This window comes from Heloderma suspectum, chromosome 8 (genome assembly GCF_057233095.1).
Source record: "Heloderma suspectum isolate Gila_16-S chromosome 8, 16-S_ref, whole genome shotgun sequence".
Taxonomy (NCBI): Eukaryota; Metazoa; Chordata; class Lepidosauria; order Squamata; family Helodermatidae; genus Heloderma; species Heloderma suspectum.
Window position 1 is genome coordinate 4,201,227 of NC_139465.1, and position 15,019 is coordinate 4,216,245.

The 15,019-nt window shown below is 48.9% G+C and overlaps 1 protein-coding gene across 11 annotated transcripts in view; it reads right to left on the minus strand.

Annotated features, from left to right (window-relative positions):
* ZFPM1 (zinc finger protein, FOG family member 1) overlaps positions 1-15,019 on the minus strand; it is a 151,017-nt gene that overhangs the window by 70,598 nt on the left and 65,400 nt on the right. For 6 of the 11 annotated variants that reach the window (XM_084812789.1, XM_084812790.1, XM_084812787.1 and 3 more), the window contains 2 exons: positions 14,634-14,765; positions 9,296-9,391 (listed from right to left, as the gene is read on the minus strand). In XM_084812789.1, the coding sequence (XP_084668915.1) occupies positions 9,296-9,391; positions 14,634-14,765 (228 nt within the window). The other 5 variants (XM_084812796.1, XM_084812794.1, XM_084812795.1 and 2 more) reach the window with 5 other exon arrangements.

Sequence of the window (15,019 nt, forward strand, 5' to 3'; positions counted from 1 at the left end):
CGCCTCTCGCTCTGGCTCAGACAACAGTGGTGGTGAGGAGGAGGCGCAGGAGATCCCTGGTCTGTCGAGAAAGAAGTGGGAGCAATGATGAGGAAGAGGAGGAGTAAGAGCGGCTGGTGACAATGGCGGTGAGAAGGCAGACTCGCTGGGGGATGGGGCGCATTAAGCAAGTCTTGCCCAAGGGCCCTCCAAAACCCAGAGTTTGTGCTGACTGGGGCATGGGTTTCTGTAACAAAGGAACTCAGTTCCTTAGATGCCCGATTAAAACATCCCCTCATCCATGTCTTACTTCCAAGGCAGGATCTTGGATACCTACGACATCCCTGGCAGACATCCAGTCCAATTTCTAGAATTTGCACACATCTAAAGAAGGAGTCTTACAACCTCCCAGAAGGGCTTATCCCATTGATGAACTGCCCTTGGACGCCTTTTTCAGAAATTTTGCCTGCCCCTCTGAGGTTTTTGTCTTATGTAGGAATGAACAAATCTGTCAATTTTGGTTTCTCCATTTTTCATTGTTTCAAACTTAAGTTTGTTTTTTTGAGATTTTTTTTAAGAAAGATTATATGAAAATTCATACACATTTTTCCATGCCTTTTTCCTAATACATGCAGATCTCTATATGCAATTTTGCCTAAAGTACACATTTTTTGCAAGCAATTTTCCCAATATAATAATGCATTCCTGAATGTAATTTTCACGAATACACACCATTGTTGATTGGATAACTCCATTGCAAAATCCAGAAAAGTGCAAGTTTTGGTTTGTGTTTTTGTTTCAAATGTATGAAATTAGGTTAAGTTCACATTAAAATGTCAACACATTTCTCCCCCACTCCTAGTCTTAGGTGGCACCCCTGGGACAGGGGCAATGTATGCCCAGATCCATAAGGAACCTCTTAGGCCCACAGCTGACATGAGGATGAAAAGGACATAGACAGGCCCTAAGCCATTTAGGGCATTAAAGGTCAAAACCAACACCCTAAATTGTGCCTGGAAAGCAATAGGCAACAGTGCAGGTCTTTTAGGAGGGTGCATTATGTCCCTAATACCTTGCATCGGTTAGCAGCCAAGCTGTTGCATTTTTCACCAACCAAAGCTTCCGGACACTCTTTTTCAGCCTTTGCTAGCAGCCCATGAGCAAGAGGTAGGGATGTATGAGAAATTTGTCTCAGTTCCTTTTTGGTCAGGATTTTCCTAGTGCACACCTTCCATAATGAACATGGACATGGACACGATCTGCAGTCGAAGTCCATAGATTTTTGAGCTTGCAATGTGATTCACGGACCAAAAAAATGTGTCAGACGGCATGCGTGCATTTGAAAAATGTGCATGAAACAAGGTGTACTTTTGAAAAATGCACACAGATATGCTTTAATCAATGGGAAAAGAATGCGTACATTTCCAAGATGTGCACAACTGATGCATATATTTAGAAAAATGTGCATAAAACCCTCAAAGCTTGCGATCCGATACGGTCTTGAGTCAGAACGAGCTTTGAGGTGGAATTTGGAGAAGGTTGCCATGCTCAGATTTTAGTGCTTTGCACGAGGGAGGGAAGGGGCTCAGTCCCTCATCTGCATGCTTTGACCCCCCATGCCCTGCAGACAGGTCTACGGGTTCATCCAAATGCCAGGTGCAGAGATATGCCCAGCGCAGGTGCCTGAGTGGGGTCCCAGCGGAGGCAGTGCTTACCCTGCTCAAGCCAAGAAGAAGCCAGTGACATTCTCCCTGAACCGCCAAGCTAACGGGAGGGAAGAGTTTGGGAGGGACACAAACTTGACAGCCCCAAGGAGCAACCCGCCCCCCCGTCTGGCCTCCACACAGCATCTTCCTAGCCTGCCAATGCTGACACATGGCGGATCCTGCCAGATAAAGATGAAGAAATTCGGGCTTGCACAAAGTTTCCTTTTTTTTTTTTTTGCCCATTCCATTCCTGATAAGTGCAGTGCCTGCTTGGAGACTGATAGAAGGCCTATCGCGGCGGTTAGCACAGAAAGGAAAAGCCTATCGGCACGGCATCGCCGGACTCACATCAACTCCCAGCCACACAGAAATTAATATCACTCCAATTACCAGAGAGGAGATGGGCTGCACAGCTGCGATAATAAAATCTCTTTTACATAAAGGATGCAAATAACCAACGCCAGTGAGGAAGTGCGGGGGGGGGGGGAGCAAGAAGGGGGAGAAGGATGGAACAGCGTCCCCCCCTTCATTCTCGGGGCTCAAGAATTTGATCCAGGGTTCAACCTCAGGGCCTGTTTTCAGGCATCTGGGTACCAAAATTACTCTTTGCAGTACCCAGGAATTGTCTTGCAGGAAAGTGCTTCTGAGCATGTTCAAAATGCACGTTCCCTCACATGCTCAAAAGCCAGGCCTTTTCGAGCTCCAACACCCCACATACACAAACACTCTGAAAATTAACACCCACACAAGCTGGTGATGGAAGTGAGATCTTACTGCTCAGGTCCAGACTTGGTTACGCCTCCAGGAGATGGGGTTCACAGATGCCAGGCAACCACCAACATGGACATGTCGCTCCAGCAGCCGTCCCCAAGCTGGTGCCCTCCAGAAATTTTGGACAACTCCCAGCATTCCTGACCACTGGGCATGCTAGCTGGGGTTGATGGGAGTGGAAGTCAAAAACCTGTGGAAGGCACCAGGTTGGTCTTCAGAGAGCGCAGAGGGAACAGAAGCGGGCACTCTTGCCAATCTTAAAGGCTGCAATGGGATGCAATGGTGGGGCTGGGGGAGGTGGTCTCTAAGGGGGCTTCACCAGCAGCCTGAGCCCCACCTGTGACTGTCTGCATACAACACACGAGCTATTGACACACAAGATATGCAAAATGGTCTCGGCTAGGTTTCCCCAACCTGCCCCCCCCATTTTTTGGACTGCAACTCCCAGCATGCCTGACCATTGGCCATGCTGACTGAGGCTGATGGGAGCAGGAAATCCCAAACCTCTGGAGAGCACCGTGTTGGGGAAGACAGGCCCAGGCCATTTGCCACGTGCCCTTGTCCTCTCGCTCAGAAGGAGAAGGAGCACAAGAAAGCAGTGCTCACAGGATACACCTGAAAGGTGCGACACGGGAGAATCCTGAGTTAGCATGGTGCTTCTTGTGCTGGTCCCACCTGCAGTACTGACCACCTGCAGACAGAGGAGACTGGAAAGCAGGTACAATGGGGGTGGCAGGGGATTTATCAGGTGTGCTGTCCCTTGAAGCATCTGATCTCTTGGGGACCCCCATCCCCACCCCCACCCAAGCTCCTGTGGATGAGCCCTTAGGCAGGAATTCAACTGAGGTAGAGCAGGAGTCCCCAGCCTTTCTGGGGTGCTGGGCTTACCTGGAATTTTGCGAGAGTCTTGTGAGCATTCTCACAAAGTGGCTGCCTCGGGGGCTTGCCCATTCACAAAATGATGACCCAGAAGGCAAAGTGGTGAGACTCAAAGAAAAGTAACTAGCCCAAGAACGTAAGTACATAGGAAAATAGGGAGCTGCCTGACATCGGGTCAAACCCTACGTCCATCTAGGCCAGCGTTGTTGGTGCTGACTGGCAGCAAGGGCTTCCCAGGGTTTCAGGCAGGAGTTTTTCCAGCCCTACCTGGAGGTGCCACGAAATGAACCTGGGATCTTCCGCATGCAAAGCAGGCGCTCTGCCGCGGAGCCATGGCTCTTACTAAGGCAGAGGTGGGGCTATGAGTTGCAGAACACAAAACCACGCTTGTGAACCCAAATAAGGATGGCGTGGAGAGCAGCCCTTCACTTCACATCATGCCAGCCTCCCTGTAAAAGAGGCATTTTATTTTTTGAAATCTTAAGGAAATAAAAATCAGGAGTGGCAGGGAGCCTGGCGGGCACCAGGAGAGGTGTCCGCGTGCACACTGGGGTCCCTGGCTCCACGGTGGAAACCTCAGAGGTACCCGGTTCAGCAAGCCGCCTTCGTTAAAACACTGACTTTATTGCTGGTTCTTCAGCCAAAGGGTCTAGCCATTCCAGCCTTCCTCCCACTGCCCCAGGATGGTTGAAGGGTGGTGGTGAGGAGGCCAGATGTGTGTGTGGCGGGGAGAGGGTACCGAGGCACATGGCCAAGCCAAGGATGAGCAGATCAGCCTCACATCCGTCCATCAAGGGCAAAGGGCTGGGGTGGGAGAGAACAGATAACCCCGGAGGAGACAGAGGAGGTGGGGAAGTCCTGCAGATATATTTCCGGCCAACGCATCCAGGAAAGGCCAGGGATATCAGGCTAGCAATGAACACACATTTCCCTTCCTGGACAGGGAGCGCGCGGCAGGGTGTGTGCGTGTGTGTGTGTGTGTGGGGGGGGTTGTGTGTGTGTGACAGCAGCAGGCAAACACTTTTTAGAAGTTTCTCAGAAGCAGCTGCTATTGGGGAGAAAACTACATCCAGGCCATGGGAAAAGACCCCCCCCCCCCGCCTGGATTCCAGATAGGTTTGCAAAAGGGGCAGGGCGGGGGGGATAGCGGTGGCCTTTGTGAACTGCAAGGCTGAATTGGGCCATCTCGTGACTTGAGTCGCAAAAAACCTACAGCAAAAGGCACGATGCATTCAGACTCCAGAGGAGAAATGGGAGCAAAGATGACACAACAAGGGAGGCTTGTTACGAACATAAGAAGAGCCCTGATGCTGGATCAGACCAAGGGTCCATCTAGTCCAGCATTCTGTTCACACAGTGGCCAACCAGCTGTCAGCCAGGAACCCACGAGCAGGGCACGAGCCCAACAGCACCCTTCTACCCATGTCTCCTAGCAACTGGTGTACATGGACTCACTGCCTCTGGTACTGGAGGTAGCACATAGCCATCAGGACTAGTAGCTATAGATAACCTTCTCCTCCAGGAATTTGTCCAACCCCCTTTTAGAGCCATCCAAATGGGTGGCCATCACTACATCTGGTGGTAGCGAATTCCATAGTTCCACTATGTGCTGTGTGAAGAAGTCCTTCCCTTTATCTGTCTTAAATCTCCCACCAGTCTGCTTCATGGGACAGCCCCACTGGGTTCTAGTATTTTGAGAGAGGGAGAAAAATGCCTCCCTCTCCAAATTCTCCACACCAGGCATAATTTCGTAGACCTCTATCATGTCTCCCCTTACCCTCCTTTTTTCCAAGCTGTTCTCTGCACCCTGGCTACTAATCCGGTCCTATGTAGGAAATCATGAAGAATTTTTTACAGACCCTGTGCAGTCCAACTCACAGCATATGAGGCCTGGAACTGGGCTCTCACCAGCCCCGCCCCCCCGAGCAATCCTAGAAATGAGAACCATGCGGACCAGCCTGGCAGGAGCTCTCTCTGCGCGCACATGCAAATACAACACAATTGCAGAGATACGTGTCAGTCTGAACATGCTTGCATTTTGCCCACTGTTCCAGCCTGTCATCATTTCAGCATTATCTGGGTGCCATTTCTGAATGGTTGGCCATGTGCCAGTATGGAGCAGTGGCTCTTGTGCCAGCGTTGGACCACAGAGAGCTGGGGTCAAATCCCCACTTAGGCAGGAAAGTCACTGGGTGACCTTGGACAAGTCACTGTCTCTCAGCTTCGCCTACCTCACAGGGTTGTTGACAAGGTAAAATGGAATTATACCCCACGTACGCTTCCCGGAGGTGTTTGCAGACAGACAGACAGACAGACAGACAGACAGACAGACAGAGGAAGCTGCAGTGTATTGAGTGAACCCAGCTGTCCATCTAACTCAGGAGTGTCAAACCTGTTTCAGCCCGAGGGCTGAATTCAATTTCAGAGAACTTCTCAGGGGCCGCATTCCAGTGATGGGCAGGGCTAAAGGAAAAAGGGGTGGAGCCAAAGATACCAGCCTATTTCAGCTTAAGCCGCTTCCTGCCAGTGGCTCAGCCTTAGGAGAGGCATTTCAACCTTTCAGAATGGGGAAGAAATTGCGCAAAAGCTGGGAAGCTGCCAAACGATAGGCGCTGGGGCGGGGTGACATGGGGATGGGAGCATGGTCATCTGGAGAATCCCTGAGGGCCGGATCGGGATCCCAGGTGGGCCAGATTTGACCCCTCCTGGGCCTGAGATTCAACACCTGTGATCTAGTTCCATATTTTCTACTCTGACATGGTAATAGCTCACCAGGTTTTCAGGGAGATAATTTCCTAGCCCATGGCTACTAGAGGTCCTTTTTAACTGGTGAAGTTTGGGACCGACTTCCTAGATGCAAAGGATGTGCCATATAACGGAACTATGCCCCCTTAACCTAGATGGACAGCCACATTAACTTCTCTCCCAAGCTAAAGCTTTCCACTGACTGAGTTTCGCTCTCTCTAGAGTGAATATGACCTGCATTTTATGCCACGGGTCATATAAATCTACCTCGCCATCTTCTGTTCCTCTTTGCTTTGCCCCACTTCCCCACAGCCAGGGAGAACACACATCCTTCTCACTTGACCAAAGATTTCAAATGGCTGACATCCCACTGGGAAAGAGGCTCAAACCTTCCTGTCACATAATGGAGGGGAAATTACAGAAAAATGGGTGCATGTGTACTTTTCCTATTCCTCCCCTTACATATCTTATGTAACAGACCAACCAAGAGTTTAATTACGCAATCAAGGACAAAATACCATTGGGGCTCTTCCTGCCAGAAACAGGAAGATGGTGATGGGGCGGGAGGAATAGACGTTTCTTTTTCTTCTTGTTGTTTTGGTTTGCTGTTGTTTTGTTTTTGATAGTATCACTAACCAGCTACTCTGGAGATGGCCTTGTGGTTGCTGTGATATTATCAGTTTCTTTGCAATTACAGAAGCTCACGGCCTGACCCAGTACTAGCAGTAGCCCTTGGCTAGTTGAGGTAATTTGTGGCTGAGACATTTTTTATTTATTCATTTATTTACAATATTTATATACTGCTCCACATCAAAAGATTTCAGAGAGGTGAACAACTAGGATAAAAGAATAAAACACCATATTAAAACCATTAAAACATTTTAAAAGAAACAAATTCTGAACTTAATAAGCTGTGGCTGGTCACTCAAGGAAGGTCACTCAAGGAATTTTATAATGAGTATATAATGTGAGTATATAATGAGTATATAAACACACCTAAAAAAAGATATTGTAGAGCTGGAAAACATGCAGAAAAGGGCCACTAAAATGATCAAGGGGCTGGAGCATCTCCCCTTTGAGAGAAGGTTACAAAAACTGGGCTTTTGTACAAAAGCTGGGACGACAGAGGTCTCCAAAATTATGCAGGGTTTGGAGAATGTGGAGAGGGAGACGTTTTTCTCCCTCTCTCAAAATACTAGAACCCAAAGGGGTCATCCTATGAAGCTGATTGGTGGGAGATTCAAGACAGATAAAAGGGAGGACTTCTTCACACGGAGTATAGTTGGACTATGGAATTCGCTACCGCAGGATGTAGCGATGGCCACCAATTTGGATGGCTTTAAAAGGGGGTTAGACAAATTCCTGGAGAAGACTACTGATGGCTACTAGTCTTGATGGTGATGTGCTACCTCCAGGACCAGAGGCAGTGAGCCTGTGTACACCAGTTGCTGGGGAACATGGGTGGGAGGGTGCTGTTGCGCTCATGCCCTGCTTGTGGGTTCCCGGTCGACAGCTGGTCGGCCACTGTGTGAACAGAATGCTGGAGTAGATGGACCCTTGGTCTGATCCAGCATCAGATGCTGGGTCAGGCCAAGGGTCCATCTAGTCCAACATTCTGAAAAGCGATGCTCGGCTTGAGAGAGGCTCAACTGGCTTTAGACCGAGTCAGACCAGCTTAATGTGTTGCCTGTGTTGTTCTGACTGACAGCGGCTCTCTTCAGGGTTTCAGACAAGAATATTTCCCAGCACTACCTGGAGATGCCAGGGGTTGAACCAGGAACCATCTGCCCGTGAAGCTGAGTTCTACCACTGAGTTTCGGTTCCTCCCCTCACATTCAAGATGCATTTCCATCCCACTTGCCCTTGCTCCACATCACATACAACTGAGCTGATGTTTGCCAGCTCATCACACACTCCGTCACTCTTCCAATAACAGATGGAGACCGGCACACCCAATTATTAATCTGTAAGCCAATAAGGCGTGCAGGGGAAAGTCCAACGAAAAAACCCCCACAAGCACCATCCTGCTCGCCTAAACCTTCAAATCAGGATTGTCCACAATATTCATGGCTCTTGAACTTATTTGTGTTTGGAAACCATTTGGGCCCCTGCTGTGTTACTGTAACAGGAAATAGCCCATATTCTGACATTTGACATGGAAAGGAAATGTTAGAGATGGTCTTTCTTCCCGAAGAAAGCCCTACTTTCGTTTTAAATTACTAAATGATAAGTCTTCTATTCTTCCATTCTTAAAAGACAGTTTTAATCGATTTTAAAAAGAGGGAGGTTTAATTGATTAACAGAAAGAATGCAAAAAGAGAAACATGTTCTCCCAAGTGCCAATAACAAAAATTTATTGCAGCCCACATGTTGGGCCAGTGGGAACCTTCTCCAGGGGCAAATCTTATGCATCCACATTCTGACAACAGGCTAAACCAGCCTTCCCCCTCCAGATGCATTGGACTACAATTCCCCCAGCCAGCAGGTTGTAGTCCAACACATCTGGGAGTTGTAATCCAACACACCTGGAGGGCATCAGGTAGGGGAATACTGGGTTATACCACCTTACAGAAATAGTGACTGCCTCTCTTGCACTCAGGGAAAGATTTAAGAATGAGTTGGCACTTTTGAGAACCGGTTTCTCTTTTTGCATTCCTTCTGGTTTGGTGCCCACTTTTGGTCTTTACTAACTGATTACCAGCCTTCCTTTGACTTTTGAGAGCCAATTTCCATGCCCAAGGTTGTTGTTTTGGGAACACTGGCTGGAAAGATCCATGCTGTGATCCACTCTGATCATAGCATTTTGACATGGCCCAGAAGAGTTTGGATGAGTCTAGTGGGCAGGAGAGACCAAAAAAGAGACCACTGAAGAGCCTTCAGTGTGGTGGCTCCCATCCTGTGGAAATCCCTGCCTGTGGAGGTCAGGCAGGCACCAACACTGGGTTGTTTTTGGCACCTCCTGAAAACAGCTCTTTTCCAGGACACCTTCTTTGGTTAAACAGCCTCTGTTTTATTGGCGCTCTTTTTTTTAAAGAATAATTTTAATATCATGTTTCATTCTTTTTATCTTATTTTTATCTTTTGTTTGTTTTATCTCTTGTTGTTCACTGCTCCAGAATCTGTTTAGATGTGGGGTGTTATACAAATGTTGTAAGCAAGCAAGCAAGCAAGCAAGCAAGCAAGCAAGCAAGCAAGCAAGTAAAGAGGGACGTTACCTGGCCCATTCCATAACTTGAGCTCCTGTGTTTTTTCCAGAATCTCTTGCTTGTCTGGCTCCTTTGGACTGTCCAAGTTCTCTTTGGGTTCAGCTTCTGTTGAAGGAGCAAAACGTCACTCAGATGCACTAAAACCTGTAAAGAAGATGTAGTTGGCAACTGGGTCGTGTCAGATTCTTATGGGTGAACTGATCCCCTGGGCTAGTCATAGAATCACAGAATAGTGGGGTTGGAAGGGACCTAAGGGGCCATCGAGTCTAACCCCCACGTGCACCGAGTGCTAACAATGGCTAAGAAGTTGGTTGTTTGGAGATGAAAAGGCCTTGGGTGCTTCTAGGTTTTATCAAGCAGTCACCCTCCCTCATCCATGGAAGCTAACAGGGGCAGGGGATGGAAGACTCATCTTCTCCCACATTTTCCCACAGCTTCTTCTGTCTTTGTACTTATCACAGAAAACCCACGAAGGAGGGAAAGACGGAACAGCTGCACCACACAGTGCTGGCTCCTGCTTTTTTTGTGGGGGGAGGGGGCTTGGCCAAGAAGCCCTCGGTGCCCCCCGCTCACTCAGTAAGCCTACTCCCGCATCGCCACTTCCACCCGTTGCTGCTGCTCCTCTTCCCCATCATCTCCACTACCACCTTGCTCGCCAAGCAGAGAGGCAGTGAGCGAGGAGGGAAGAGTCCCTCCTCCTCCTCCTCACCACCACCACCGTTTCCTCACTTGGCGGCTCACTCCCGCTGAGCCAGTGCACGAGGTGTGTGAGCAAGCAGACTGCAATGTGAGGAGGAGGTGCAGGCCCAAGGGGCTCTTGTCAGCAGGCCCCCTGATGAGGTGTGGTACCGTGGCAGGCGCCCGGCCATGCCAACCCTTGACACCAGCTCCAGTACCGTTCGTTTGGTAGTGCTAAGAGCTGTCTGTCTGGAAGCACCCCTAGTTCTGCCAAACAGCAGATCAGGTATTCAGTCCGTATCATTTCACTGAGGGTAGGGGGAATGTACCATTTCAGACTGCAGGTAGGGATCTGAAAGGCTGAATGCTCCTCTATCCATTTTTTTTTAAATCCCCGCACACAGAAAAGGGGCATGTCAGAGTTTCAGGTTCTAGCCTGGCTTTCTCCTTGACACGGTTGTTTTATGAATGCAGGGATTTATTTATTTGCTAGAAGAGCATTCAAGCACACGAGCTTCCACCTGCGGTTTGCAATGGTACAGCTCAGTCCCGGGTTTACCACTTGGTCTGCTGCTTGGGAGCATCAGGCTTCCATGAATGGATCTGGCTTTCATACAACATCTAAGAGCCCCCAGTAGGAAATTGGCCTTCTATATGCTGAACTAGCTTCCACAGGAAAGAAAGACTTTCCAGATTGTGACAAAAAGTCCCAAGACGTGTTCGCCAACATATAGAGCGGCTTAGAACATAAGAAGAGCCCTGCTGGATCAGACTAAGGTCTGTCTCATCCACCATTCTGTTCCCACAGTGGCCAACCAGCTGCCGACCGGGAACCCACAAGCAGGGCATGACCACAACAGCACCCTCCCACCCATGTTCCCCAGCAACTGGTACACATAGGCTCACTGCCTCTGGTACTGGAGGGAGCACACAGCCATCAAGACTAGTAGCCATTGATAGCCTTCTCCTTCAGGAATTTGTCCAACCCCCTTTTAAAGCCATCCAGGGCTTGAAAGATAACAAATGGACTTGGTCCAGTCCTTGCCTCCTCGCCCCCTCTCCTCCAAAGGTGCAGAACCTCCATCCTGGGGGCAAATCTGGGCAGCTTGCGGTCTCAATCTGGCCCTCCCGGGTTCCCCAGATGGTCCTTTCCCCTGCCCCCCTCCCCCCCAACTGCCCAACATTTGTTGGTTCCCCGGCTTTTGTGCAGTTTTTTCCCCCCATTCTAAAAGGTCGGCATGCCCCTCCTAAGGCCCAGTTGCTGTCAGGAAGAGCATTAAGCTGAAAGATGCTGATATTTTGATATCCCCCACCCCTTTGGCCTGCCCGCCACTGGACTGTGGCCCCCAAGAGCTTCTCCGAAAATGAATTCGGCTCTTAGGCTGAAAGAGGGTCTCTGCACTGGCTTTATTCTGTTTAAAGCTCAATGAAGATGTTCATGTTCTGCACCAGGCAAAAACTGGGTTCTAAGACCCAAAGAAATTACCCAGATTAAAAACCGTATTTATATTAAGCCAACCAAAAATATGGTTCTTTGGGTGGCCCACAGCATAAAAAGATAATATGCAATCCCAAAACTGCTTGTGGGAGGGGTAAGGAACTCCGCAAGGCACTGGCCACCACATTTCTCGCTAAGCCTCCCTCTGGCTTCTTGGGTTTCACTAGGCATTACCTGCCTATTTTCAAGCTTAGTATTGCAGACAATAAGGACTAGAACCTTAACAAATGAGCAGCAGCCACAGCCAACATATATACCCCGCCTTCCCATAAAACATCGAAGGCATCTAGCGTTTAAAAACAACAGCAGCAAGAATAAGACAAAGATACTGAATAGCAAGCAGATCAAATGAATAATGAGCAAACTAAAGATGTTACAAAAGTCATCCAACAGTTTGAAAAGTTACCTATAGAGCAGCTTCGACACTAAGATACCAGGAGGATCAATTGTAACTTACTAAAAAGAGATTAAAAACAAACAAAAACAGCTCCTTATAAAAGAAACACTTTTCCAAAAAAAGAAAATGCCATCAGACGGAGGATGCAAAGTGGATCACCCTAGAAAGGGAGTCCCAGAGCCAAGGTGCAGCCACAGAGAAGCTTCTCTCCCTGCCCCAACCAAACACACAGCTCACGGCAGAAGATCTTGCTGAGTAGGCAATCCCAGAACACTCCCAGGATCCTCTGTGCTAGGCTGGTGTGGTGTGTTTAGGAGAGTACAGAGTAAACACCGCACAGACAGTAGACACAGCTGGAAATGTCAAAAGTGACCAACCGTTCCTGGATGATTCCGGGGGTCTGGTTGTTTCCCAGTCTCTCAGGGCCCCCCTCCAGCTGGCTGACAAAAAGGAGAACCTTCTTGCTGGGACAACTCTCCCAGTGGTGTACTCATAGCAACCTGATGACAATTATTTTCCCCATTAACTGCTGTTCGAGATGCTGCAGATAAGCCTATCTGCATAAGACAGCGTGAAAGATTAGCGGACAGAGTGCATGTTTGCCTTTGCGTCCAGGCCCCGATAACTGTTGCAAAAAAAAGAGGGGGGAAAGAAAAACAGCCTGGTCGATGGGCACCATAAAGGGCGCCGGGGTGGTGGTGGATGGGTGTGTGTGTGACGTCACTGGCCATTGGTGATTATTAATACAGGTGATAAGGGTGTAGGGGGGAGGTGATGATTAACATCAAATAAATCAATCGCCGGGTATAAAAGTCCCATTATTTTTGGCTATAAATCAAAGTGCCTGGCATATTGATTGTTATCCATCGCACTGAAAGCTTTTTGCTATGCGCCACAGGATCAGCAGTTATTGCAGCCGGTGCGTTATCGCGCGCTATCGCCTTCTTTTATCATGGCACGCTAGTGCCAGGTGCACTGCTCAGACGGAAGCTTTCACAGCACTCTGCTCTCCTTGACTCCCCTCCTCCCGCTCACCGCCCCATCAGCCTGAGGCTTTTGCAGAGAGCTTCAAAATCAGATAAAGGAACCTCTCCGGCTTCCCTTCTGCAGACCAACTTGGTGGATCAAAGTCTACCATCAAACAAGGCACTTGGGCCTTTCAGAAGCCGCCTCCCCTGGCCCGAACTCTGTGCGACATCCAACTTCTAAATATCCGTACACAGTTGGGATAATATATGTTGCATGCAGAATAGTGTGTGTGTGTGTGTGTGTGTGTGTGTGTATGGAGAGATTAGGGTCACCAGGTAAAGCCTGACATTTATTGGGAAGATAATAAAATTATGAACATAACTCCGTTCCCTCTTGCAAAATAATGATAATGACAATGATAATAAAATTCCGGTGATGAAAAAGAACCTAAAGAGCGAGAGAGAGGAGGAAGTAAGAGTTGTGCAGCTGGATCCTGTCCCTGTTCTTACTCAAAAGTCAATCCCCACTCATTTCATGGGATTTTCTCCCAAGTATTCCAAGAAGGAGGCCTTTTTGGCTTGGACCGAGCCATTGGTTTAAAAAACAAACTGGGGAGCAGAAGCGTGTGTGTGTTTTGCATTTCTAGGTCAACATTCACCTAGCCATCTCTGCAGTCTTTCAAGGCACAGCAGCAAGAAATGCAGACCCTTAATTAGATTATAAATTGCTGTTGAGAGAGAGCAGAATTTATTGATTGAAATTTGAGCCAGACCAGAGAGCTGGCTGCAGCAGAGTGACTAAGAGGCTGAGTTATAAATCCCAAAGTCCCAGTTTAAATCTTGTTTCTTCCACAAAGTCACTGGTGGTCCTTAGACAGGCCATTCTCTGTCTCTCAGTCCGTCTGTCTGTCTGTCCCTCTCTCTCATACACACACACACACACACACACACACACAGCCCCTCATTTCCAATATGGAAAGAACAGTACTGATCTACCTTAGAGGGCTGTTGTAAAGATTCCAAGATTATGAACATGACACACTTTGAGAGTGGTAACTACCATCATAACAAGAGTTCAGTTGGGGGACATCAGAAGTGGATATATACTGAGTCAAGCTGTTGGTTGTAACTGTCCAGGGTTTCAGACAGGAGACTTTCCCAGGCCTCCCTGTGGATGCCTTGGATGGCACCTTCTGCAAGCAAAGCAGTGCTCTGCCACCGAGTTACAGCCCAACTACTGCACTTTGTTGTTCAGTCGTTCAGTTGTGTCCGACTCTTCGTGACCCCATGGACCAGAGCACGCCAGGCCTTCCTGTCCTCCGCTCTCTCCCGGAGCATGCTCAAGTTCACAGCCCTACGACCGTTCTAGTCCCAGGAAGGCCTGGCGCATGTGTAGTAACAACGCAGTAACAAAAAGCACCACTGAGTGTGTACAGACTGCTACTCATCACTACAAAATAACCACAGAAATCCCTTACAAATCCCTGTGGGCCATTTCAGAGAAGGGCGTTCCAGTGGTGGGTGGGGCCAAAGGCATGGGGGGTGGAGCCAAAATACTAAAAATGCCAGCATGTTTCAGCTTCAAGCTCTTCCTTCCAGTAGTTAAGCCTTGGGAGAGGTATTTCCGCCTTTTAGAACGGTGGTGGTGGGAACAGGGACGTGAGAAAGCCAGGAAATCAGCAAACGATTGGGGGAAGGGGGGATTACCATCTCCGGAAGCCCAGGGGGCTGCACTTGGCCCTGGGGCTTGAGGTCCTGCACCCCTGCTGCATTAGAGGGTTAGGGAGATGAGCCACAGAAACGTACTCTGGCTACAAGGTGAGCTGGACGAATCGCCTTCCACGGAGCCTTCGCGATCAGAAGCGACTCCCTCCTTTTCCGGCTGGCTGTTTTCCTCCAAAGGAGCCTCGTCTCCTTCATCCATCTCCCCAAAGGTGCCTGCAAGCGCAAAAACAAGATCAGAAATGTTGTGGGGATTGCTGCCTCCCTGCCTCCCCCCCCTTCAGAAGCATGCCCTGAAGGACCTGCAAAGGGGAGAGATGTGCTAGCGCTAGAGCTGAGCACAAAGGGCCTCTCAAACGCTACAGCCTATTTGCGGGCAGAGAAACTGGGGGGACAATTTCAACAAATTTATCCAGGGGAAGGAGAGATTCTCCAGGGGAAGGAGAGATTCTCCAACGCTTTCTCACAGG